The sequence below is a fragment of the Scomber japonicus genome, chromosome 19 (genome assembly GCF_027409825.1).
Source record: "Scomber japonicus isolate fScoJap1 chromosome 19, fScoJap1.pri, whole genome shotgun sequence".
Taxonomy (NCBI): Eukaryota; Metazoa; Chordata; class Actinopteri; order Scombriformes; family Scombridae; genus Scomber; species Scomber japonicus.
In genome coordinates this window covers 25983574-26011073 of record NC_070596.1, presented here as the reverse complement: position 1 = coordinate 26011073, position 27500 = coordinate 25983574, and the positions used below count along the sequence as shown (strand labels likewise).

Genomic DNA, 27500 nt, shown 5'->3' with positions numbered 1-27500 from the left:
CTCACCTAAGGTACCACAGGGTTTGTTCTTGTAGGTGCAGATGTCATACCTAAGGACAAGCAAGAGAAGGAAAGAACACAAACAATTAAATTAACATTTTTTTGTACAGTATTTTGTTCCACTGGCTTTTTGCCATCCTCCATTCTTTCCACATTTAATCACTGGCAAGATATAATCTAACTACAACCTTTAGCATAACAATTGCATATAATGAAGTCATAACTCGAGAAAACACCTGGTTCACTCCTCCTTCTCTCCTTCTCTCCTTCCCTGCTTCTCTTTCTATCACATGAGCCTTTTTTTTTTTTTGGCTAAATGTCATCCAGCTAACCTGCAGAGCTCAGACATGAATGAGGATAAAGAAGAAGTCATGCTGCGTCCCGACTGTTAACCCCACCTACAGGTAATCCAATAGAGCGAGAGAGCGCAGTGGAGAGAAAAAGCTGTGAGCCGCAGTGCTTTAAGAAACACATCATACATTTCAAATGAATGATCCAATCCTTCCTAAAGCTTTTAATCTATTAAAACCAAGGGCAAGAGCAAATTTAATTTCATTGTCCTTCCCTCCTCCCTCTCCTCTCCTCTTCTCCCCATAACCCCTCTCACTCACTCCCTCCCTTCTTCTCTGTGGAGCTGCTCCAAACCAATGAGGTACAATCGAGACCTCGTTTAAGACGTCTATTTATTTTTATTTTCCCCCCTAATTTCCCTCTGCTTCTTTTTCTTTTTCTTCCCCGCCTAAATGTGACAATCCTCATTCATAAACAAGGCAGCTTCAAAATATTATCCATCAAAGAGAAAGCAGCAGTGGCGCTACAGACAGAGGTCACTTTTGTGATGATGATGCGAAGTTAAAATGAGAAAGAGGTGAGTCATTCGAGTGAAAATGGGGTGTAAGTGCTGCTCTGCTGGTGCATCGCTGCAGGAGATCAACACATCGATGATTACAGTGTTGATGGAGAAGACGCCAGTTTTCACACCAAGGAGAGCCTGGTTGTAACGCCCAATATAAAAACCTCAGTCTAGAGCAGCAACTAATGATTATTTTCGTAGCCAATATGATTATTTCCTTGATTAATACCTCCCAAACCCAAGGTGTCTTTAAATGTCAAACTAAAAGTCCAAATAAACCCAAATATAGACAATTGAAATTTTCTATAATGACAGAAAAGTAGCAAATCATCAAATTGGAGAAAGTAGATCAAAAGGATATCTCAAGTTTTTGTAAAATGACTTGATTGATTGATTAATTGATCATTGATTGATATAAAACAGGCATGTCCAGACTATTATATAAAGGGTCCGAGTGCCTGCAGGTTTTTGTTCTAACCAATCAAGAGCACACAATTTGATCAAACAACTGTCTGAAGACTGAGATCAGCTGATTAAATGAGTCGAGCCTGGTGTGCTTCTGCTTGGTTGGAGTGAAAACCTGCAGCCACAACAGTTTGGACATACCTGATATAAAATGTCCATCACATATTCTTAAGCCCAAGGTGTTCTCTTTAAATGTTGTGTTTTGTTAGACCAACAGTCCAAAAACTTAAATATAGACAATTTATATTTCCTACATTAACAGACAAGTTGGAAATCATCAAATTGGAGAAAGTAGAGCCAAAGAAGAAACCTATTCATTTTCTGTTGATTGATACCAATGTTGTAAACTGGGATCTGCTTCAGGAGAGCCTGATTGAGGTCTAAAGCAGCAGCTTATGATTATTTTTGTAGTTGATATGATTATTTCCTTAATTAATTGTTTGGTCTATAAAATATCTATCACATCTTCCCAAGCCCAAGGTGTTGTCTTTAAATGTTTTCTCAGACCAACAGTCCAAAAAACCCAAATATATTCAATTTACAACTACATTAATAGAAAAGAAGCAAATCATCCAATTGGAGAAACTAAAGCCGAAGGAAATTTCAAGTTTTTGCATGAAAAATAACTGAAAATAAATGAAGTTAATGCTTAATTTTCTGTTAACTGACATATCAATAAATGGACTTATCATTGTAGATCTACTTCGATCATTGAACCAAAGATAAAATACTAAAATAAACCTCTTTTCTGGTGAGTGCTGCAAACATCAACCATGTTAAAATCGCACTGAGCATTTTTAGGTGCATTCCACCATTGTGAGGAATGTGTGACTTCTCCTGCAGACATGGTGGTTAATAAGGGCTTCCTACCATCAGCCACTTAAACAATCTCTAGCATCTTTGAGCTGAGCTGCTGCCTCCTCCTCACAGCTTATCATCTTGTCATCTTTCGCCTACTTTTATCTTGCTTTTACTCGGTATTCACCAATAGTTTATTTATTCAAAATTTATGTACCATTGACTTTAAGCACGGGACGTAAATTATGGGGCATGACCACATACCAGCAAGGAAAACAACTGCAGTGCTATGTGCTGATGTGTACAAGCAAGATATGATATTAGCTTCCTCGGTGTTACATTAAAAACGTTTACCAAATGCTAGCTAAAATAAATGATATATAAAAGAAGTGTCCAATGAATATTAAAGCTCAAAATTACAAAATATCTTAGCTCATATGTTTTTAGATGTTAGCTTACTATAGCCAGGTGAGCTGAGGACACTTAAACCAGCAAATAAACCATGATAAACTGCTAGCAGCGGCTAGTTAGCAACAGCTAGTTAGCAACGGCTAGTTAGCAACGGCTAGTTAGCCACTAGGTAGCGAAAAACTCAAGTTCTCAAGGGTTGTTGAAGACCAAAACAGAGCTGAAATGGGAGATTAGCCTACATTTGTTCGCTAATATACTTGATATATATTAAAGCGAAGGATCACAGTTTCCTTCACTGACTATTATTGCTGTGTTAATCAATATTTTAGCTCCTTTAATTTTGTCGTTAGGAAAAACTTACTGTATGGATGAGCCTCACTTTTTCACAGACTTTTTTAGCTCATATGTTTTTAGCTTTACGGTTTACTACTGTATATGAGCTGAGGACACTTAAATCATGATTTTCTTGTTTGTCAGGGTGTTTTCACTTTCATTTACTATATTGTTCAGCCTCACTGCTCTCATCAACATGGCAGCTGTTTTTAGCAAATCAACTCTGATAAACTAGCTGGTGAAAAACTCCAGGAAGCTAATTCTTAAAGGGTTGTTGAAGTTATATATAAGCTAAAACAGGAGCTTATATTACACAGTTTGTAGTATATTATAGCTGTTTTAATTAATATTACAGAATAATTTGACTCCTTTATTTTTACTGTTCGCAAAACCTTTACTGTATGGATAAGCTACCACAGACAAAGTTAGCAACTATAAAAAATGCAGAACATTTAAGAAGCTAATTCTTGGGACCAAAACAGAGCTAAAAGTAGTAAAATTACACTTACAGGTCAGAAGCATGACTCTGTTTTTTCCGTGTCAGCTAGATGTGTAAATTAGCATGTTAGCTCAAATTTTTAAAGGCCAAAAAAAAAAAGCTGTGTGTCTGTCAGCTTGTTTGGATTTCAGAAGTTCCAAGAAGCCAAAACCTTACTAATAAATAAAAATGCTCAAATAAAACTTGGACCGACTGTTGGTGCCAACGATGTGTCTACATCTTGCAGGTCTAGCTAAACATGAATGAATAGGTTGGCTTGAATGAGGTGTTTGGCATCTTCCTACTAAAAAAGAAGCAACAAAAATTATGGCCACAGAGATAAACCATGTGACTATTGCACATAGACTCCACTAAGCAGCTTTTGGTGCTTGTGCTTACTGAGCGAAGCTAAAACCAATAATAAAAACAGGAGCCAAAGGAGCTGGAGAACATCAACTGACAGACTACAAGCAAGAGCACACTAATGATAGAAAGGCTGTTTTGTAAAGGAGCCCAGAGAGTCAAAAAGTTTGGCTTTAGCCCACGTCAATCACAGAACGCCATCCTCTCTCTAGACAAAACCAGTGGGGGGAATATATAAAGTCGCTTGGTTATGTGGCCAAACAGTTCTGGCAACAATGAAGTCTATTCCAGGTAATGACAGAGTTTTGCTGTTTTATGGTAACACCCTTGACATAAATTGCAGTGTGACAGGTACAGTACGTCTAAAACAGCATATTTTATTTTCAGAGCTAAGGATTTTTATTTATTCCCTTCAGCATTAACAGTTAGAGGTAAAGTGTGAGCACATGAGCTGGACATTGGGAAGTTCAGTGCTGTAGCTGCTGGCCAACCTCTATTAGAAAACACATACACATAGTGTGAGTTGAACTGTGACCACACAACCTTTATGAGCCAACAACAAAAAATAACTACAACCTATTTGCTTAAAAAGAATGAGAAAATAAGTGCTACCTACAGTTAAAGTAACAGCTGAAAGAAATAACTCCCAAGCTCTTTGAAGTATATGAAAACCTGTAGGTCAACATCCCACGAGATGCAAGCCCAGACTTACCGGGTGATTAGCACAGCGTTGTCGTGATGAGCCATCCCGTTCTCTGGAATACTGTTGCCGTCGCTGTGATGAGAGAGGATGGACTTCTGCCACTTACAGAAACTGTCCAGAGACTTGTCAGCATGATGATTAATCTCCAGGTTTGGCTGAAAAAGACCAGACCAAAGAACACACACGCAAGACAGGACAACGTGATATAGTACAACAAAACAAAACCACATGAAATAACCCAATTTACAGTTTGTTTCAGTGCAGTACAATATTGTGCAATATCGTGTATAATATCGTATCACGTCGAATCGTGTCGTATTCACTTCAGTTGTACTGTGTCATATTGTATTGTATAAGGCTATACTGTGTCATTTCGTATCGTATCATATCATGTCATCTCATATTGTATTGTATAGGGATATACTGTGTCATTTCGTATCATGTCATATTGTATCATAGTAGGCTACAGTGTCATATTGTATTGTATAGGGCTATACTGTGTCATTTCGTATCGTAACATGTATCATAGTAGGCTACTGTGTCATATTGTGGAGTCATATGACACATTGTATTGTATCGTATCGTGTTGAATTGTGTTATCTTGTATCGTAATGTATCGTATTGTGTCATATCGTGTTGTACTAGGGCTGGGCAATTAATCGAAAAATAATCGAAACCGACATTTAGAAACTCTAATCGACTTAATCTTGCTCATTTCAATTAGTCGTGTTGTTCACTGTTGCCATGACAGCAAAGGTTGCATATCTTTAAGGAGTTTGAAAACTTGTCTCCAGTGATGATTTTAACCCAAACCAAGATCTTTACATAGTTCTAATCAAGTAAACTAGACATTAACCACTGTGTCACACCTTAAAAGATCTTTTTTTCACTCCCTAAAGATACTCATGTGAGGGCAGCAGTGTAAAAATACAAAACAAAAGAAACTGTGAAAATACATAATTGTTCATCAAGGGTGGAAATAATCGTTCATTAATCGTAATCAAGGTTAAAAGTTCAATTAATCATGATTTAGATTTTTGCCATAATCGCCCAGCCTCATATTGTATCGTATCGTATGGTGTCATATCGTATTGTACTGTCTCATATCGTATCGTAATGTATCGTATTGTCTCATATCGTGTTATACTGTCTAATATTGTATCATAATGTATCGTATTGTGTCATATAACATCGTAATCAGGCAGCATCGTCTTGTATAGTGTTGAATTGTGTCGTAGTATCATATAATTATGTATCATGTCAAATCATATCATTGTATTGTGCCAATTCCTGCTGTATCGTTATGTATCATACCGTGTGTCGCACCATGTCAGATTATGTCATTTTGCATCGTATTACACTGTAACACACCATATTGCATCGTACCACATTGTATTGTGCTGTATTGGATTGTATCATGCTGTGTCTTGTCGTATCATCATATTGTACAGTTAAGTATTGAGTAATTGAGAATATGTGTGTATATTCCTTAAGTTATCAAAAACTGTGACACAGGGTCGGGCGGTTAAGACGCATACCTCATAACCATTACGTCTATACTTTGACTCCGGCTAGAGACATGTGTTGCATATCATACCCCACTCTCTTTTTCCCTTTGTTTCCTGTTAGTCTCTGCCTTATGATGGCAAAAATGCAGAAAAATTGTAAGATTTAACTTGCATTTAACTTCATGCGTTGACAGCTCTAACCACGGAGACACCGTGCCGCCACAGCAGAATGATTTTCTGGATTATTAATTATTTGTAGGAGTACTGTATAGGGATCAGAGGGAGGTGAGAGGACCAGTTTTTGGAACAGCAAAAAGTTTTTGTATTTGATTTAAGAGTAGCTGTAGTCATAGTAAAGGTAAAACCATTTATAACAGGAGGAGTTAGATGAGTCAAAAGAAGAAGTGGAACAAGGCAACTTCAATATTATAAAAAGCTGGAGAGGTGGAAAAAGGAGTAGCGGGAGTAGACAGACAATTGGATCAGTTGGGGAAGTTGTGGTGGAGGCTGCAAAATGCATCGACTTTCATGAATGTAACAGGTTCAACCATACTGTAGTGAACCATTACATTGCCAGCTGATGATGCAGTGCTGGTTTCAGCTTGACTCCTGATTAATTACAACTCAATACCCAACAATTCAACTTCTTCAGTGACTCACTTCTACCATTAAATTTCGTATTTGCTTTACAGTTTATCCATCAACAGGACTGATAGTGCTTCCTTCCTGCTGGATAAGTGTGGCTCCACTTAACATGAAAACTTGTTTTTTGGACCTGATGCTACATAAAGAGCCGCTATGACCCCTTTACAAAAACAGATGCTAGGAAGACACTCTGTTTCTCCCATCACACATACATTCACATGTACAGCGCATGTAAAAATCCTCAATCGAGGCTCCCTGAGGGAAGATGCCTGAGCACATCTTTCATCTGAAGTGGTGGCCATATGGTGAATAGTCTCTCTTCTCTCTCCCCTTCAGCCAATCATATAAAATCCTGCAGCTCACTCACGCCAAGTGTATCAGTTATACACTTACTACAGATGAGCACACAGACGCTATAAAAAGGGCTTGAAAACTGTAATTTAGAGAGAAGTCTGCCTAGAAAGAGACATTTTCTTACCTGATCTTCAGTCAGGACAATCAGCCGGGTCACAATAATGTTCACAACATTTCCTAGACTGGCATCACGGTAAAGTTTGGCAACCTGACCTCCAGAAAAGAAGAAAAGACACAAAGTCAGACAAATTGTGTCCAAATGTCACAACAGCTAAACTACAATTAGACACTTTCATGGTCATCTTACTGTACATATCCACTCACTAAAAACTGGTAACAATGGAAGAATTGTATGTTCAGAAGTGTGATAGACAACAGCAACATGACCAAAAAGTAGGATCAAACTTACAATATTCATTACGGACAAGATGTAGTGCTCAATGTCTTTGCGTCCGTGGTAGCCGACCATCATTTTATCAGCGACCACGAGCGTCTCCACGAAGCGCTCACTGCTGACGGAGCGTCTCTGTCGGTGGGTGCTGTTTGACTGCTCGCTGTCGTTTTGAGGGACAGGGGACGCGTGGACAGGAGGAGGAGAAGGTGTGCTAAACTGGCAAGGTGCACTGCTTTTAATGAGGTCTGTGAATGACAGGCAGACGAAGACAGATTAGCGAATTATGAAATGACAGTCTACAACCAAATTATGATTATCAGTTTGAGAGAGAGCTGGTTTGTGTATGCTAGATGAACATAGGGAATCTGCCCCTTTGAACCTTGCAGCTAAAGCCTTTGCTTTATGACCCAGATGCTCTGGGAAAAAGCTATAAGATGGTACATGTTAGGGCATGCTAGCTTCCTGGCGATGACAGCCTTTGCTGTTTCTTATAAGACCTTGTCCCAAATACCTAAATATCCACCTGGTTCTTTTTCCAATTCGTCATATCTCAACAGACACAGTAGTTCGGTGGAGCTAAGCAGTCTGAATTTTAAAATCTGAACGTGATTGTTGGTTCTATAAATAGGATTTGTGCTTCTATAAAAGTCTGAGACTAGTACTCTTTATGCACTGAAGGGCCTTTTTATGAAAGCTGGAGTGAGACTTGCTCTTACAGGTTGAAAGATGTCCAGGCCAGGAGCAACTAAAGCACACAAGAGGCCTGGTCATGTCTACCAGAACCTGGGCCTAGAACCAAACCAGCACTTCCTCTAACCTGCTATGTATAGTTATTCCTTTACGTCAGTTCCACCCACACAGAGTCCAACCCAGATGGAGGTTCACCAACCTGAAATGCCACAGCTGAACTCCTGGCTATGCTCTTGTGGTGAGGGAATGGCAGACGTTTTATAAATAACATGTTGCTGTGCTTCTTCCAGGTTCCATTCACTGGAGGTGGTTGAGGATATGTTCTTTAATGGCTCTATTAAATACTGTTCTTCCTCTGTTGTTATAACACCATGCTTGTTGGGGAAGAAAATCAGTGAAAGAAACAGGTTACAAACACAAACTCTCAAGCTATAAGCACAGAGGCAATTTTAATTAAAGGGACATTCAACCAATTTTCCACATTGAGTTCAGTTAACTTGTACATTTGTGTGATGAAGCAGCTTTTTAGATAAGATGTCACAATGAAAGACAAAGGAAAAAGAATAAATAAAATTGAAGTAGAATAGATCAAAAGAAAACAATTAAGGTGGGTTTTTGTAAGAGATGTGGCTCTGAAGGAAATTTTCTTAACTCTGAAAACTGAAATAACCCAGATGACATCATCAAGGCTATCTCAGCTTGAGCTAGAAGACTTTAAACATTTACAGAAACCCTGTGTTACAAAGTTGGGGTGTGGACGTTTTTTAAATACGTGGAGCATTTACTCTACGAAGCAGGGAAAGTGTGTTGAAAGTTGCTTTTTGAGTTGCATTATGGGAAAAGGGAGTTTGACCTCTTGCTGATTCAGTCTCTTACAAACTACTAAACTTTGTGAAAATGTGTGACTAAACGTCTGGAGTAGCCCTTTAAATAACAAACACATTCCCTCATGTTAAAACCTTGGTCCTGATGGAGGTCATGTTTAAGCATACTCAACACTGTGCTGCGAGTTTGAAGTCAAACAGAAGAACTCCAAACCATCAATTACATGAAGGCCAAGATTAAAAACATTTATCTCTGCTCTTCAACACCCCCCATGGAGCATAAACAGAGAGACGTTAGTTTGGAGAAAACACTGGCTTGACTCTACAAAAAAAAAAAAAAACCCACACAATGAGAGCAACACAACTACTAGTACACAAAAAACATATTTGATTTGGGGTTTTAATAGTGTGTGATGTCAAGATCTCAAGCTGTCCAGACAGCTGATTACATTAAAGTACAGACAGCAGTTTTGTCCATTTTTGGTGCTGTTACAAAAAAGGGCAAACACTAATTCAATTTATGATACTCCGTGTAGGTCCTGCCAACACATTTGGCTACCACAATGGTAATACATGTTTTCTCCACATGATTACATTTGCCAATAAGACGCAGGGCCTCTTTTCTTCCTTCTTTAGAGTTATTCTGAAGGAAGGAGGGATAGCAGCTATTAAAATTTCTTCCAATTTCTTGATTAGCAAAGAGAAGCTGGACAGTCACACAGTCTGTGGAGAAAAGCCCGAGGACTAGAAGCTTAGACGGGATAATTAGATGCCTTGTTAGTGCTGTGTAGTTTTCTATTTGAAGGGGCCACTTTAAAACTACAAACAGAGCAATATCTATGATTTAGATATTATTTTACACATGATGAAAAGAATCAATCAAAGAAATGTGAGCTGGGCTACCGAGGCTTTTAAGAAACCCGAGGATAAAGTGTGATATTTAATGCACAAATGGAAAGGGAAAAAAAAAAAAAAAAAAGCACTGACAGATCACTGAGATGATGTGATTTTTCTCCACGAGCATCACCTCACTCCAAGCTGCCTGCAGACTCGGCGTGCCAAATGGAAACAAGCCAAGATTCTGTTAAGCAAACTACAATTGGTCTAATCCTTTGGCACTGCCTCTGAAAGATTGGCTGCCATGAGAGCAGCACAAGCTAGGTATATATTAGTTATCTGACATTAGAATCAGGGTTTGTTTGAGGTCAGCGGAGCAGCCGGAGATGTGTGAACTTTTTAATCAGAGCAGATACATAAAGCACACATTGTTTACTCACCAGGCCTTTGCAGTTGCTTAGCGCCACTCTCGTCGTGCTGTGCTGATTTTGCAAGAATCCAACATAGTGACAGTTCTCCACCATGTTATGACGCCACTCCAGCCCTTCTTTGCCCCAGTACTCCACGGTAAAATGTTTTGACACCAGGTGGGGGTTGAGTGTCAGGTTTAGGTGAAAGTGCTTTCCGTAGGCTGACAGTCTGTAGAACAGCCGTGACTCTGGGGGGTCCGGGTCCAACGAAGGCAACGCTCCCATCAAAGGGTCGGCCGCCCCACGTCTCCGTCGGCCCGGCCGGTGGTGCTTCACAGTGTAGCTCAGGAACTCTCCGTTCTCGTCCACCCGCACCGGGACAGTCAACTGGTAGTGCTGCAGGTAGGACAGGAACTCCTCTTTTTAACAGGAGAGAGAAGAAGAAGAAGAAGAAGAAGAGAAGATGAGGAGGTAATGAACATTAGAACTGCAGATTCTTGTTTAGATGCATGGATTAATCATAAAATATTCACAAGTGTATGTCTTCAAATGTCTTTTTCTGTGTCCAAAACCCAAATTTAATCAATTAACTATCATGTATGACAAAGAAAAGCATCAAATCACACATTTTAGAAGCTGAATCAAGCCACAATTTTCTGCATTTAAGCTTGAAAATGACCAAAACCATATTTGATTATCATAATACTTGCCTATTAATATTGTGTTGATTGATTAATTGATTGATAATATCACTTTCAGAGGTATTTTAAGACCTTTCGGATCACCTGTCCACATCATACCTTGAGAGTTATGTGAAAATCTGTTGACGCTTTGAAATTCAGAAGCAGCCATCACCACCAGGCTCAGAGTCCAAGTCAGCGTCTTCCACAAAATTTCCATAATTCAGGGAAAGATGTGACATGGGGTGTGGGGGTGGGGGATAGAGAGGGTGGGTTGGGTTGGGTTGGGTTGGGTTGGGTGGGTGGGCAGGGGGTGGGTGGGTGGGTGAAAGGGGGGTAGAGGGTGCTACAATCGGGTGGTTAAAAGCACACGATCAGTCCGACGCCACACCATAACAAGTCCATGGTTTGTGTCCTTCACTTGGGTGTGAAACGTTCTCGTATCCAGAGCTTCAGATTTGTCCCGAAGGCGAGCACATCTTCCACATCTCACTGGCCTCTGAATTCATGTCAGCAGCTCGAAGAAAACACTGTAATCCATCAGACGCAGTCACTCTCAGGTGTAACTCCAAGCAGGAAGCTCTATATTGCAAACTTGTCTTGACCGATCCATCTGCATTCCTGCGAGGGAATCAATCAGACGTTAAATGACCTTTTATCTCCTGGAGTAATCGCTTCATGAGATTGTGATCTCTTGTACTTCTGAGACAGTTAATTAATCCACAAATATATTACTAACTGATTGAATTTCAAAGCAAAAAAAAAAAAAGAAAAAAGCCAAACATTCTCTGTCTGCAGCTCCTCCATCATGAGGATGTGTTGCTTTTTCTCTCTTTCATATGGTTGTAAATGGAATATCTTTGGGTTTTTTGGAGTGTTGCTTGGCCAAAACAAGCAGTTTGAAGATTTCATATGAAACCTGATGCTTGTTTTCCACTATTTTCCAATATTTCACACATCAGACGATGATACGATTAATCAAGAAGATAATCAATAGTGAAAATTAGAGCTGAAGCTAAGGATTACTTTAATTAATCGATTAATCTGCTGATGAGTTTCTTAATTAACTGATTCATTGCTTTTTCTACAAAAAGTCGCAGAATAGTAAAAATAGCTCATAGTAATTTATCAGAGTCCAGACACAGATTACAATGATTTAAACCAACAACAAGAAGCAAATCATCTCATTTATGAAGCTGGAACCGGACAAAGTTTGGCATCTTTACTTAAAAAAAATAACTGACACCAGTTTTCTAATCAATCATTGACTAATCTTTGCAACTCTGAAGAAAACAAACTACAAAACTTGTGAATGAAAATCTACTACAAAGATCAATATCTGACATTTTACAGCCTGATCAGTTGGATTCTGTCACTCAACACATCATTTAACTTCAACATGTGATTTCACACTTCAAGAACAAGGACCAACACTGATTTTTTAGCTGCGATAGTGCAAACAGTGCCACTGCCTTATCAATTAAATATCGATCTAGTGGAGATGACAGTTTAATGACTCAAACTGGAGTGTGACACAAACGAGGCTTTACAGTGTAATTGAAGTGTAATAACCACATTTAATGGGGCTGCATAAATCTTAACAGCGCCGAAGGTGCTGACTAGTCGACATGATATAATTTCTGCAGATTGTGTTTTTACTCTGTGACGCGCTTCACGGCAGCATGTGCAAACTAAACTACTATAAACAAACGTCACGAACGGATCCCAGGTGATAGACGGATGATGTCCAATGAAACTGAACTCCAAACCCGGATGACAGCTTTTTTTTTTTTTTTTCTTTTGGAAGTGAGGATTTTGTGTGTATTTCTTCAGCTCTGGCTCCTCCAGTCCAGACAGCAGCGCTACCTACTTGGCCACTCTGACCCAGACAGTAAGCTGGCAGCCGGCCCGTGTGCATTATTACACCGGTACCTCGAATACAACCGTGACTCTTCTCAAGGAGCGTCTGCAAAATCAGAGTAAATAAACCACCTGACAGCGCTTTGACAGAGTTTGAAGGACGTTTGCATTGCATTTTATCTGATTTTCGGACGCATTTACGAACAATGCGAGCAACAACAATGCATTTTTACGCATTAGTGCATTTAAACGCGTGAATGCGCCTTTACGCATGAAAATAAACCACATGACAGCACTTTGGCAAAGTTTGGCGTGCATTTGCATTGATTTTTTTCTTAATTTTAGCAAGCATTTACGCTTATGCTACCTAAAATAAAATAAAATCAATGCAAATGCCCCCCAAACTCTGTCTGAACTCGCAGCCGAGTACAACTGGTGAAATGCTGGTTTGCACACACACACACTGTCTGCCTCTCTGAGAGGATTTAAATGCTCACTCGAATCTGCTCCGACACACAAAAAACTACCTGAAAGATATCTCTCCTATTCCCAGCAGACGTGAGTGTTAAAGAGATATTTACCACGCTCATCTTCATTGTCAGCTCCGGTCCAACTGTGCAGGGAGACCCCGGGACAAAAGACTCAAGTTCCGCACACAAACCTCCGCTGCTCTCCTCTTTTCATCTCCTTTTGGGATCTGCCATCCTCTCAAACTGCAGCGTGACTCTCCTCAGCCCGGACACCAGCAGTATCTGAGACCAGACACTGTCACACACACTCACACACACACACACACTCACACACACATGCACACACACGCACGCACACACACACACGCACACACACTAACGCACTCACACACACAAAAAAAGCAGTTATTCAGCTTCAGCTTGGATTTCCTCCACCAAAAAAGGGTCTATGTTCAGCCTATCTGTTCGTCTTTATATTGCAGACTTTTTGGTGGCTCAGGGTGGCTTAAAAAGTTAGTTGAGGCTGCAGCAGAGGGTTTTTCTGAGGACTCGCCGCAGCGCAGCAGACTGCTTTGGAGAAAAGTGCATGCAAACACCAGCAAAAGTTGGCTTGAAAGCTGCTCCTCCTCACTACATTGAGAGCAGAGACCGGGTATGTCCCAGTCACGGACAGCTTCAAATTGGCAGCTTTTTCGGAAGGGGAGGGGGGCTGGGGTAGGAGGGTGGGAGGGGGGGGGGGGTTGGGTGGGAGGGGGGTGAGAGAGGGGCGGTGGTGGTGGTGGTGGTGGTGGTAGGGGGGGAGGTGACGTCAGTGCAGATGTGCCTCTCTTCCATCAGCTGTGCGCATGTCTATCAGTGCTGGCCTGAAATAACACTCACATAAACTTCAGCTCTTTTTAAGAGAAGATGGGGATGGTTTAACTTTGAGATTAAGTTTAAAATATATATAGGAGTACCACACTGTAAAAAAAAACTCTATTACAAGTTGAAGTTGTACATTCTGAATTTTAGCAACAAATGTACTACGTAAAGTATCAAAAGTACTCAACAACCTCTGTCAGAGTCGCCCTGTTATATTACTGGATCATTAGTAGCAGTATAGTAATGCATTCATATTTAATCACTACTTCAAGGTTGTAGTTGGTCAAAGAGGAACACATTTTAAATACTGTATTCCCTTTTTATTGTCAGTTTATCAATAATTATATTTAATAATCAGATTTTGGAAACTGATCATGTGTTTCTCATTGTTGTAAAATTGTTTGCCGATGCTTATTTATCATGTTGTGTACCTAAAATCTTTATAATATCTCTCTTTTATTCCAATTTTAGGTTTTCTTTTTAACATTTGGTGAGGAACAATGAATGAAAATGTACCGTTTAGGTCTACTCTGGTCTCATTTATGTTTCTTTTTTTTATTCCTCCTTTGATCAAAGAGGATTGTCCCTGTCAAAAACATGAATATATAAAAATAAAAAGTCAATCAGCTTGTCAAATACATGTGGAACAACCTGGAAACTGGAGTAAATGTATAAAAGACTCAATGTTGATGAGAAATAATGTGAAAAGGAAATAACATTGTTGTCTTTTGCTCTGATTGTGATCAATGTTTCTGGTCTTCATGCATACAATTTTGAGTGTTTTTTTAATATCAGAGTCTTTATATGAGTTAAATGGAAAGGTATAATAAGCTTCAGCTTCTTAGAGAGACTATTTCTTGAGTTAAGCATTATAATAACTGATGCATTGAATGTTTTCTTCTATGTATATTAAACATAAGGCTTTGAATGTGTATAAATGGTGTAAATATGATTTAGTATTTATGTTTTATATGTTTTTTTACAGGCTGGAATAAACATATGAAATCAAATAAATGAAAATGCAGCACAGAAAAAATATGTAAAAATAATTATCCTCTAAAATGTAGTGGAGGAGATTTATTAAGCTGCAGAAAATTGAGACTTTGGTATATATAGTAATATTCTGCAGTAAAATCAGCATTATTATAGAGTCACTCTGTTCATAAATTAGTGATATGACCGACAGTAGAGAGTCAATATGAGGACAGAAGAACATTTAAATGAAGTTAAAACTAAAGCAGGATTACAATAAGAATAAAAGAAAGCAGCTTTAACCCTGCAGTGTCTTAAAATGCAAAGATAATCAAACATATATAATTCTTAAGCTCATGAAAATACACAAATCTAATGCTAAAGTAAAGTCATCAGGTTTGAGAGTCTGACGTCTTAAATCGGCGGATATCTTCCATCTGGTGAAAAGTATTTTGGGGGGGTAATTTAGCCCCATGTCTATCTTTAGTCTGTAGGAAATTGAAAATCATGTCTATTCCTGAGTTTGAGTTACAGCTGCTCATTATGTGTAGGAGTCTATATCATTACAGTCATTACATGCTCTCCTACACAGCGAGCTCAGAGTAGGTGTTAAAACAGTTTGTGGGAAGCAGCGACACCGTGTGTTTGAAACCAGCAAAGCAAGAGTACGAAAAAGTGGATTTAAATGATTTTAAATAAAGATAAATTTGCACCTTTAATCTTTAAATTACTCTCAGCTTATAGATGCATGTGTGCTGTTTGACTTTCAGATGTGATTCCAGTTGAGATTACTTTCTGTTTTCAGTATCAGTACAAAGTGTGTCAAGCTCGTATATCTTTATTTATAACTGTGATTCAACACACTGACTGCACACACACATTACTAATGAGTGACTTAACCAGAGGTGGAAGATGTATTTTTATATTTTATTTACATAGAAATAGAAAAACTCTAATCTAAAAATATTATATTACAGCTAAAGGTCCTAAATTTAAAATGTTACCTATAAATATGAAGAGCAGAAGTACTATCAACAGTCTCAAAGTGAAAGTAGGTCTACTCAGTGCAGACTGGACCCCATCTGTTTTGACTGTTCCTTCCTTCCTTCCTTCCTTCCTTCCTTCCTTCCTTCCTTCCTTCCTTCCTTGCTTCTTTCCTCTTCCTTCTCTCTTTCTTTCCTCCCCCTACCATCCTCCCATCCTCCCTTCCTTCTTTCCTCTGTCCTTCTTTCCTTCCTTCCTCCTTCTCCCTTCCTTCTGTCCTTCCTTCCTCCCTCCCTCTTTCTTACCTTCCTTCCTTCCTTCCTCCCTTCCTTCTTTCCTTTCCTCCCTTCCTTCCTCCCTCCTTTCCTTCCTTCCTTCCTCCCTTCTTTCCTTTGTCCTTCTTTCCTTCTTTCCTTCCTCTTTCTTTCCTTCCTCCCTCCCTCTTTCTTACATTCCTTCCTTCGTTCCTCCTTTCCTTCTTTCCTTTCCTCCCTTCCTCCCTCCTTTCCTCCATTCCTTCCGCCCTCCTTCCTTCCTCCCTCCTTTCCTCCCTCCCTCCTTCTCTCTTTCCTCCCCCTACCATCCTCCCTTCCTTCTTTCCTCTGTCCTTCTTTCCTTCCTTCCATCTTTCCTCCTTTCCTTCTTTCCTTTACTCCCTCCCTCCCTCTTTCTTACCTTCCTTCCTTTACTCCCTCCCTCTTTCTTACCTTCTTTCCTTCCTTCCTCTCTTCCTTCTTTCCTCCCTTCCTTCTTTCCTCCTTTCCTTCTTTCCTTTCCTTTACTGGGTGATGGTGGTGTATTAGGTTGCATTATATTGAATGGTGTTCCTAATAGTTTGTCCACTCCATTAACATACATGAGAAGGGCAAAATATTAGGAACACTAGTCCATATAATCACTATATATTAATAAAATCACCTAGTATCAGCTGCACAAACATAAAAAGTTCTGTTTACTGTGTGTCACATTAGGAAAGGTTCAGCTAAAGGAAAAGGAAATGTGTTTATGGTGTTTTTACAGCTCTTTAAATGTAAAAATCAATCAAATTAAGTCCATTTTATTTGTGTGACCTAATATCATAAATCATAAATTAACCTCAGGGGTTTTTTACAGTCTGTACAGAAACACAACATCATCTGTGCTTAGAGCGCCTCGATTTGCATTATGAAAAAACCCTTTAATAAGCAGAGCAGGACAGACGGGTGATAGACGTTATATTATGTGTACAGAGCAGAAATACTGTGTGGACAAACAGGACCACAAATAAAATGATGATGATGGATTTATTACATGTGAATGAGGAAAGAGGAATAAGACCTGAGTCATGTGACCTCCATCGTCATGGGAACCTGGGAGGAGGACAGACCACACCTGCACACAGGAGAGAGAGAGAGAGAGAGAGAGAGAGAGAGAGAGAGAGAGAGAGAGAGAGAGTATACTGGGTGACATTAACCCACCCAGTATACTGTTGTTGCCATGGTGACCCAAGTGGGAATACTTTTAAACCCAGTGTGTGTGTGTGTGTGTGTGTGTGTGTGTGTGTGTGTGTGTGTGTGTGTGTGTGTGTGTGTGTGTGTTGTTTACACTAGAGGACACTGCACTTGTAAAAGCATGTTATAAATAAAATGTATTATTATTATTATTATTATTATTACTGACATGAGTGGAACATTTAATCACAACAATTAATCAACATAATTTCAGATGCAATTGACTTTTACCTTGTACGAAACACACAAGCATACACTCTGTCTGTCTGTCTGTCTGTCTGTCTGTCTGTCTGTCTGTCTGTCTGTCTGTCTGTCTGTCTGTCTCTCTGTCCGTCTGTCTGTCTGTCCGTCCGTCCGTCCGTCCGTCTGTCTGTCCGTCCGTCCGTCCGTCCGTCTGTCTGTCCGTCCGTCCGTCCGTCCGTCCGTCCGTCTGTCTCTCTCTCTCTCTCTCTCTCTCTCTCTCTCTCTATCTATCATATGTGTTAGTGCGTCATTGACATCCTTTTTTTTTTTTTTTTGTGTACTTAATAGCTTTTGTTTCCATTGCTCTCTGACAGTCATTTAGATAAAAGTAATACAAGTGAACAACAGAGTTTATAATCATTTATGATGCTCTTTAACAACTTTGTCTCTTAAAGGAAGTTGGAGTTCACGATTTTTTTAAAGTGTAAAGCTGTAATCATTCCTCCATGTATCAACGTTTATTACATATATAAATAAATGAATAAATAAAGGTGCAGCCTTCATTTAACTATAAAGGCTGCACCTTCATCACTATGTTGTCTCTTCAGTTTAATTATGACATTTTACAGCAGTGGGTTCAACCCTTAGTGTCGGGACCATGTGATGAATCTAACTCACTGTCTGAACTAGAGAAAGTAGACTCTGCTATAAAGAACTACAGATTTAGATTTATTTATATTTATATTTATATTTATAAGGAGAAGTTCACCGTTTTTAAAGTGTGTCTTAAAGCAGCAGTCAGGTTTTTCCTCTCTGTAATCATTCCTCCTGTTCATACTGACTATTAAAATATCTCCTTTAAATGTTGCTTTCAATGTAAAGTGATGCATTTAAAAGTCTCTGATCAGCTTCTATTGAGCTTCATCAGTGTGAGTTACTATAGTTATTATAGTTACTATGGTAACAGTGTGAGTTAGTCATATCAAGTGATATCTGACACATTTACAGTCTTTTATACCATCAAATTCCCTCTTAGTGTTTCCTGTTGAGCTGTGGTGGAAGTATAGTAACAAAAAGACTTTGCTACTAAAAACACTGTAACGTTGAAACATAGAAGATGAAGATTTGACTCATTTGGACGCTGAAGCTTCATATTAGCTTCAGATCAACTTTTAAATACATTTTATTTGCACAGAAGGAGGACTGTGGATTTAGTTCTCCATCACTGACAGTCAGTATGAACAGGAGGATCTATTACAACAAGAAAAACAGGTTTTAATGTTTATTTCAGCTCCTGACCTGGCCTTTAGTTTACAGTGTCAACAAGTGTCTTACACTCTTGTAGTGGCACTTTTAACTAAGAGAAAGGATCTAAGTAGTGCGATTAGTCGATTAATTGATTAGTAGTCAACTATTAAAGAAAAAAAACACATCCTGCTCTGATTCTAGCTTCTTAAATGTGAGTATTTTTTACTTTCTTTTGCTGCTTCTCACAGTTTTCTGCCATTTTATTGACCAAAATTAAGAATGAGTTGCAGCTTCTTCCACTACTACCTGTGATAAGGAGCCATTAAAGTGTCCCTGCTGAGCTGTGGAGGAAGTATAGTAACAAAAAGAGGAACTTTGGCTCTAAAAACACTGTAACCTTGAAACATAGATGATGAAGATTTGACTCATTTGGACGACTGAAGCTTCATATTAGCTTCAGAAGGAGGACTGTGGATTTAGTCCTCCATCACTTTACATTGTAAGTGCATTATGAAGGGATCTTCTAATGGTCAGTATGAGCTTATAATGTAAGTGAAAAAGAAGTGAAAAATGTATTTAGATGTTTATCTGAGGACAATGCAAAGCTCAGGTCGTCTTGCAGTGGAACAATCATAACCAAAAGAGGGAATTTGCCTCTAAAAAGACAGAAACTGAGAAAGTACGTACTTAAATATTAATCTAATATGAATAATTTCTCCAAAGTCCAAAGTCCAAGCTTCATATTAGCTTCAGAAGGACGACTGTAGATTTAATCCTTCATCACTTTCCATTGTAAACATTATGAAGGGAAAAACATGCTGACTGATGTTTTATTTCTTCTTAAACTGAAACACTTTTTATAGTTTACATGGATGCAAATAAAATATGTAGAACAGGTGCAAGGGGGGAGGCGGGGGGAGGTTTATTGTGAATGTGGGCTTGGTTTAGGTGTGATCTCTTTGCTGGGAATCTCTCGGCACAATAAAACTGTTGCATAGTGATAAAGCAGATAAAAAAGCATTACTCACCTGCTTTGATAGGTTATAAAGACTCAGCACTGCCTCGCGTCTCAATCTGCTGTAGCTCCTCATCATCCTTCACCTCTCCTCTCTCCAACCATCTGGTAAGATTTAACTCCTAACGACTGCTAGACTTTTTTTTCTTTTTTTTCTTTCCATATTGTTTGATGTTCAAAAGAAGAAGGTGTAATTTATAGTTATCTCTGCTGCAGACGTAATGTACATACAAAATGATAAGAACAAACAGTAACAACCTTCTTTCTTTTTTTTAATCCTACACAGAATAAAAGGTTTGTTTTTTTAATCCTCATCATGGCTGTGACTCGACAACCAGGCTCATATCAAGAGTCTGAGTTCCAGACCGGTGTGTGTGATATCTGTGACGACTGTGGCACCTGTAAGCACTCCTCCTCCTCCTCCTCACTCTATCTATCTATCTATCTATCTATCTTTGTCTCTCTCTCTGTCTCTCTCTCTGTCTCTCTCTCTCGCTATCTATCTATCTATCTATCTATCTGTAAGCACTCCTCCCTTTTTCTTTCTCTCTACATCAAAAGGCAAGCTGCAGATTTCCTCCCTCTAATATATTAATATATCACCTTCACCTGTATTTCTCAGGCTGCTTCGGTTTTTTCTGCCACATCTGCATGGGCTGCTCCATTGCCAGTGACATGGGGGAGTGCTGCTTGTGTGGTCTTGGTATGCCCATCCGCAGCGTCTACAGGACCAGATACAACATCAAGGTGAGTTTTTATTTTATTTTATTTTAGTGGATATCTGCAGCTGTGTGACTGTATCAGGTGACTCTGACAATCATTACACAGCATTTAATTGTGTTTATTGCACCTTAATGGCTCCTTATCACAGGTAGTAGTGGAAGAAGCTGCAACTAATTCTTAATATTGGTCAATAAAATGGCAGAAAACTGTGAGAAGCGGCAAAAGAAACTAAAAAATATTCACATTTAAGAAGCTAGAATAAGAGCAGGATGTTTTTCTTTTCTTTAATAGTTGACCAGTAATCAATTAATCGACTAATCTTAGTTAAAAGTTCCACTACAAGAGTGTAAAATACTCATAAAAGTCATGCATTAACTAGCTCCACCTCCTAGTTTACACTACTTTATATACAGTTAGCTAGTTTATAGTGTAAACTAGCTAACTGTATATAAAGTAGTGTAAACTAGCTAATTGTATATAAAGTAGTGTAAACTAGCTAATTGTATATAAAGTAGTGTAAACTAGCTAACTGTATATAAAGTAGTGTAAACTAGCTAACTGTATATAAAGTAGTGTAAACTAGCTAACTGTATATAAAGTAGTGTAAACTAGCTAACTGTAGGCTATATAAAGTAGTATAAACTAGCTAACTGTATATAAAGTAGTATAAACTAGCTAACTGTATCTAAAGTAGTGTAAACTAGCTAACTGTATATAAAGTAGTGTAAACTAGCTAACTGTATATAAAGTAGTGTAAACTAGCTAACTGTATATAAAGTAGTATAAACTAGCTAACTGTATATAAAGTAGTGTAAACTAGCTAACTGTATATAAAGTAGTGTAAACTAGCTCCACCTTCAGCAGCTACTACAGTAACATGCTGCTCTAACACTGATGCTTCACTATTAATAATCTAATGATGTCATATATAATAATATATCACTACTTTTACTGTAATACTGCATACTACATCACTCATAATACTGCAGTACTTTTACTGTAATACTGCATACTACATCACTCATAATACTGCAGTACTTTTACTTAAATGGGATTTTAATGCTTGTAATAGAGTATTTTTACATATTGGTACTTTCGTTTGCTTCCAGGAGGAAGTTGCATCACTACGTTAGCATTTCACAATCTAAGGTTGTAATTTCACAATAATTGAAAATCATATCTCAAAACTGAATTGTGAAAGTGTTGCTGATTCATAAACTTAAAGTCATGTGACTGTGTACGTGATAGTGTGTCCTTTAGCCTATTTAAGTGTACTTAATGATCACGAGTTGCTTTTGTTTCCATTGCCCTCTGACAGTCATTTAGATAAAGGTAATATAACACATTTATAATGATTTATGATGCTGAATTATCCAGAACTGCAACACTCTTTATCAACTTTATCTCTTGAATCCAGCTGATTTTAAGGTCTAAATGTATAATTAACAAAGTTTGGGAGTTGGATTTTTAACCCTTGTGTTGTCCTCGAAGTAAGGAAGGAAGGAAGGAATGAAGGAAGGAAAGGAGGAAGAAGGAAGGAAAGGAAAGGAGGAAGGGAGGAAGAAAAGGAAGGACAGAGGAAGGAAAGGAAGGAGGAGGAAAGAAGAAAGAGAGGAAGGTACGGGGAGGAAAGAAAGAGAGAAGGAGGGAGGGAGGAAGGGTGGAAGGAAGGAAAGAAGGAAGGGAGGGAAGAGAGAGGAAGGAAAGACAGAGAGAAGGAGGAAGGGAGGGAGGACAGACGGAAGGAAGGAAGGGAGGAAAGAAGGAACAGTCAAAACAGACGACAGGAAGGTTAAAGATTGTCAAATAAATGTAGTGGATTATATTTAAAAGTACTTAGTTACTTTCCATCACTGCCTCTCATTTAACTTTTTTTATATTTTCAGGGGTCTCTCTGTAAAGACTTTTTGACCACCCTGTTTTGTGGAGCCTGTGCTACCTGCCAGCTGAAGAGAGATATCGACCGCAGGAAGGAACAAGGCATTTTCTAATCGGCTCCTTAAAAAAATAAAAAAATAAAAAAATAAAAAAATAAAAAAATAAAAAAATAAAAAAATAAAAAATAAAAAATACAACCAAAGACTTCTTCTTATCTTTACATCTTTACATTTATGGAGCTCTTTATACTTTATACCTTTCAGATGCTGTTTATGACATCACAAAGTTCCGCTACTCATCCTATGTGTTCATCCTTTATGACATCACAAAGTTCCGCTACTCATCCCATGTGTTCATTGTTTATGACATCACAAAGTTCCGCTACTCATCCTTTATGACATCATAGACAGTAAAACTCCGCCTTTATGCTGTATACTGACCATCCTCGTGATATTTTAGGTCTGCTGAGAGAAATTAAACATTAAACCTTACAGAAGGAGAACAATGTCATGACTTATTACAACTGTCTTAAACTGTCTCTTTTTATCTGCCGTGAATTTGACTTTAACACTAAAACTGAAAGGTTTTTTTATAAAAAAGACATTTTATTAAACAGGCTGATGAGTTTATGTATAATGAATGTTAATGAATGTTTGTGGTGTTTATACTTATAATAAAAATTAATTTGCATTTGTTGTGTCGTTTTTGTCTTTTTCTTGATAGTAGTAGTAGTAGTTTATACACTTTTATTTATTCATTCATTTTGGTTATTATTATTATTATTGTTGTTATTGTTCCAGTCTAAAATCTCACCAAGGGCACCGACAGAGTCATTCATGACTTATTTTTTCCTTCTGGACAGCGGCTCACGTCATTTTCCAGGCAATAAAATTAAGTAATATCTGCTCGTGACCTTTAATCACAGCAGCAATGAGACACTAAAGTGATTTATTCCTCTTCAGACTGTTTCATATGAAAGGTTTCTACAAGAGGAGAGACATCTGAAATCAGACCTTTAAGATTTCACTCAGGAGGGTTTATTCCTCATTTTTTTATATTTAACATGTTACTGAATACATATATTGCTGTTTTTAATTCTTTGAAATCAATATTTTTTATTATATTTAGTAAATAAATCATGACGTGGGCTTAAATGGAGTCACAGTACCAATTAAACCCACTTTATTCATCAAATATCTTTATTTTATATTCCAAAATCTACATGAACTAATGAATACATTTTCAAATTCCTCCCTCCTTTCCTTCCTTCCTTCCTACTTTCCACCCTCCCTCCTACCTTCCTTCCTTTCCTCCCTTCCTCCTACCTTCCTTTCCTCCCTTTCCTCTCTCCCTCCCTTCCTTCACTCGAGGACAACAGGAGGGTTAACAGAAAATCAACGTCAGCGGAAAAAAACAACAGCAGTATGTGTTGGAATGAAAAAAGCTTAAATCGAGCAGCCGTGTGTGTGTGTGTGTGTGTGTGTGTGTGTGTGTGTGTGTGTGTGTGTGTGTGTGTGTGTGTGTGTGTGTGTGTGTGCGCGTGTGTCTCTTTAACCATACTTAACACATCGACCATCTTCAAATCATCATGTGCACAGTTGTTTTTTTTATTTAATGACACATACAAGTAACTCAAATGAAGTCAATCCTTGTTCTTTATATACTGAGAAACATTCATTCAGTATTAGATATTTAAAACACAGCGCTTCGTAATACAAAACTTAACCAGCTCCTCTCTGTGCGGGGGGGGGGGGGGGACAATTTTTTGAGCAGGAAGATAAAACGTTCAGATGGGCAGAGGGGCAGAGGGGTGACGTTTAAGGAGATTTTTTTTTTAATATATATATTTATATTGGGAGTGTTGGGGAGGAGGAGAGTGGGGTCTACTGGGTCATCTGGGTTTCCATAGCTTGTGCGGCCCACTCTGGAGCAGCACCTCGGATCTTTTCTAGGAGGTTGTTGACTTGGAAACACAGAGACTGGATCTGTTTGTCCCAAGTGGGAAGAGGTTCTCGAGCTGCCGGAGATCAAAAAAGAAAAAGAAATTGTGATTATTCATGTTAAAAAATAATTAAATATGACTTTTATGACTTTATTAAAGCAGATCTGATCCTTTAACGAGCACTTAATGTGTAGTTTATTGTTATTCCTGTTTCACTATGCTGCCCCCTAGTGGCCACAGACACACATTACATGATTTTAGTGGAGGTGAATTAAACTATTAAATTTATATTTTTATTATTTTTTATTAATTCTATTCTTACTATAACTATTAAACTATTAAACTAAATTATTCAAATTAGTTAGTTTACAATTAGTTAGCTTATAATTTTAAATAATGCTGTGATGGCATTAATAGAAAATCAGGTCAGCTTAAGATTTGATTTGAGTTTTAATGTCCCTTGAATTGTTTTTATTTTTTATCTCCTTTTTAAAGATGGTTTGTACATTCTTACTTTTTTTCTTATATTAAAAAAAATGGTTTGTATTGTTTTATCTTTTCCAAAATGCAGTTATTTTATATGATTTATGTATTTTTTTCTGCCTTGTGAAGCACTTTGGAATTTGGATTATTGAAAAGCACTCTATAATTAAAGTTTATTTATTATTTATTATCATTATTATTGTCGTGGTGTTTTACCCTTAAGGATTGGATCTTACTCAGGGAAAATAAGTTCATCATAAAAGGCTATAATAAAGTTTATTTTTGTTTAATTTACTTTTTTTTGCAGGCAAACCGACAAAAAAACAATGCTGTCTGCCGCCTCTCTCATCCTGGTTAAATACCCGCTGGTTACTTTTTATTATTTCTTATTTGAAGTTGTTTTATTGTCTTATATTGTACTCTTATCTCTCTGTAAAGCCCTTTCCCTTGTATGAAAGTTGCTCTATAAATAAAGTTTATTATCATTATCATTATTACCTATATAAATAAATTCACCTTGTGTCCTGTACCTTCAAAATAAAAGCATTAACCAGCACTCAAATGGACTAAAATGATAAAACTAATATTATAATCAAACTAATTCAGCTATAAAAAAAATTAATTAATGTTTAATTATTATTATTATACAACAAATAGCTCCAACAATCATTATTATTATTTTGAATATAAACTGTAGCTGAGTTAGTCTGATGTCTTTTACACTGACATTAATGTGTTTCATACAGTTGAGAGCAGATCATCAGTAGCTCAGCTGGACGTTTGCTTTCCTGCACGGTCTCATGTCGAGCTGCTGCTGTAGCTGCTGTAGCTGTAGCTACTGCTGTAGCTGCTGTAACTGCGGTCAGACGTCGGTCACGGCTATAACTGGTCACTGCTGTTTCTGTATTTATGACTAAAGTCGTAGCAATGGGCCGCAGGTTGTTAATATTAGCGAAGCCGTCACACGGACATTTATAAACTAGAAGCTGGTGCAGTGAAATGATGCTTAGAGGGGAGAGAGCATTTTCCTTTAAATATTAGACAAGCCTCCTCACTGTCCGCTTTTAAAACTCGTCTTAAAACCCATTTTTATTCCTTGGCTTTCAAACCGTGCATGAGACTCTGCTCCTGTTTGAGTGTTTTATGGTTTGTTTCTAGTTATTATTTTAGTATTTATTTCCTGTTAATTGTTTTATGTTCCTGTGTTGTTTTATGTAAGCACTTTGTTTCAGCTGTGGTTGTTTTAAAGTGCTTTATAAATAGAGGTGAGTTGAGATGGTTGCATTGCCAAAAGGATAAAATCAGAGATGCAGCTTTTATCAGCTACGGCCCAAAACTATGAAAACAAACCTTTAGATATCAGAGAAGCCAGTTCACTATAAATAAATATTCACTTTATCATTTTACTAGCTTTTCTATGAGGCACTACTTTTAAAATGTTGTATTTTCTTTCACTATTTTTAAATTGCACTCTCTCGATTTTCCATCTGATATTACATGAATGTTTTTCTTTTTTAACTTTGCTTTATGCTTCTTTTAGGTCCTTTTAATATGTGAAGTACTTGGTGTATGTCATTTATTTTGTTGTGAAGCACTTTGAGCTGCATTTCTTCTTCTTCTGCTATACAAAGTTATTATTATTATCATCATCATCATCATCATCATCATCATCATCATCATCATCATCATCATCACAGTTGGAGCTCAACCTTCCTCTGTCATTTTGCATTATGGATATAATCTGTTTTTGCTGCCATTAAATCTATTATAACTCCCAGTTTAAGATGATATATCATATTATTCTTATGAATTTTACACTGTATAATAATCACATCTAATTATGAGCAATATTTAATACTTTATCTATTTTTCTATGTTGTGTGTGAGACTGTGTTGTACTGTGTTTTTAATGCAACAATCAGGACTAACTCTCCTAATTTTATTTTTCCCCCTAAATTTAATTCATAAAAATATAATACCACGTTCAGTTTTATATCAAACGTAAAAACAGATGCAGGAAGTCGTCACTCACTCTCAAAGTGTACGATGCCGTCGATCTGGTCGATGAAGCCGTTCATTCGTCCTTCGGTGATCATCTGGGACGCGATCTTCTCCGCCTGAAGAGAGACAAACTGACATTTATTTACAGCAGAAATTAATATTATGCTGGGTTGATTTCTTATTTCTTCACAGAGCTGCGTAGGAAAGAAATTATTTAATGTATTATTAAAGGTTAAAGCAGGACTGAAACAAATGTTAGTAGCAGCCATTTCTTTTGTCTTTTCAATGTTTTTTACTTATAAACTTTTTCTCATATTTTCTCTTATTCATTTTACTTTATTTAATTTGAGATTCTAATAATAAATCCTTATTTTTATGTTTCTTATTTTCTCTCACGTGCATTTTGAACCACATTAAATTGTATAAAAGCTGTTATATAAATAAAATTTGATTTATCTAATTGAGTTTAAAATGTTTGTGGTTCCAGATTTTCTGTAATGTCATTGAATGCATCACCAACAAATACATAGATTTTAATCATGATGCTGTAAAGTCTGAGTAATGAGCTTTGAATAAGTAAGAAATCTGAGCTTTGAGAAGAAAATCACATTAAGTACAACCTCAAATACAATTGATATTAAAATG

The 27500-nt window shown here is 37.7% G+C and overlaps 3 protein-coding genes across 6 annotated transcripts in view; 1 reads left to right on the top strand and 2 right to left on the bottom strand.

Annotated features, from left to right (window-relative positions):
- Window positions 1–10965, bottom strand: part of adamts6 (ADAM metallopeptidase with thrombospondin type 1 motif, 6) — an 82777-nt gene extending 71812 nt beyond the window's left edge. The window contains exons 1-7 of the mRNA XM_053340034.1: window positions 10866–10965; window positions 10096–10484; window positions 8194–8368; window positions 7320–7549; window positions 7035–7118; window positions 4413–4558; window positions 6–49 (exon numbers count right to left, since the gene is read on the bottom strand). Coding sequence (XP_053196009.1) covers window positions 6–49; window positions 4413–4558; window positions 7035–7118; window positions 7320–7549; window positions 8194–8368; window positions 10096–10484; window positions 10866–10965 — 1168 coding nt within the window. The remainder of the gene's footprint in view (window positions 1–5; window positions 50–4412; window positions 4559–7034; window positions 7119–7319; window positions 7550–8193; window positions 8369–10095; window positions 10485–10865) is intronic.
- A 9010-nt stretch (window positions 10966–19975) lies between these two features.
- On the top strand, window positions 19976–22542 carry LOC128380300 (placenta-specific gene 8 protein-like). Its single transcript, XM_053340071.1, has 3 exons — window positions 19976–20229; window positions 20451–20575; window positions 22438–22542. The coding sequence occupies exons 1-3, from the start codon at window positions 20145–20147 to the stop codon at window positions 22540–22542; spliced, it is 315 nt and encodes a 104-aa protein (XP_053196046.1). The 5' UTR covers window positions 19976–20144.
- A 1455-nt stretch (window positions 22543–23997) lies between these two features.
- cops4 (COP9 constitutive photomorphogenic homolog subunit 4 (Arabidopsis)) overlaps window positions 23998–27500 on the bottom strand; it is a 7718-nt gene continuing 4215 nt past the window's right edge. For 2 of the 4 annotated variants that reach the window (XM_053340052.1, XM_053340054.1), the window contains exons 9-10: window positions 26887–26986; window positions 23998–24446 (exon numbers count right to left, since the gene is read on the bottom strand). In XM_053340052.1, the coding sequence (XP_053196027.1) occupies window positions 24313–24446; window positions 26887–26986 (234 nt within the window). In that variant the 3' untranslated portion in view covers window positions 23998–24312. The remainder of the gene's footprint in view (window positions 24447–26886; window positions 26987–27500) is intronic. The other 2 variants (XM_053340053.1, XM_053340055.1) reach the window with 1 other exon arrangement.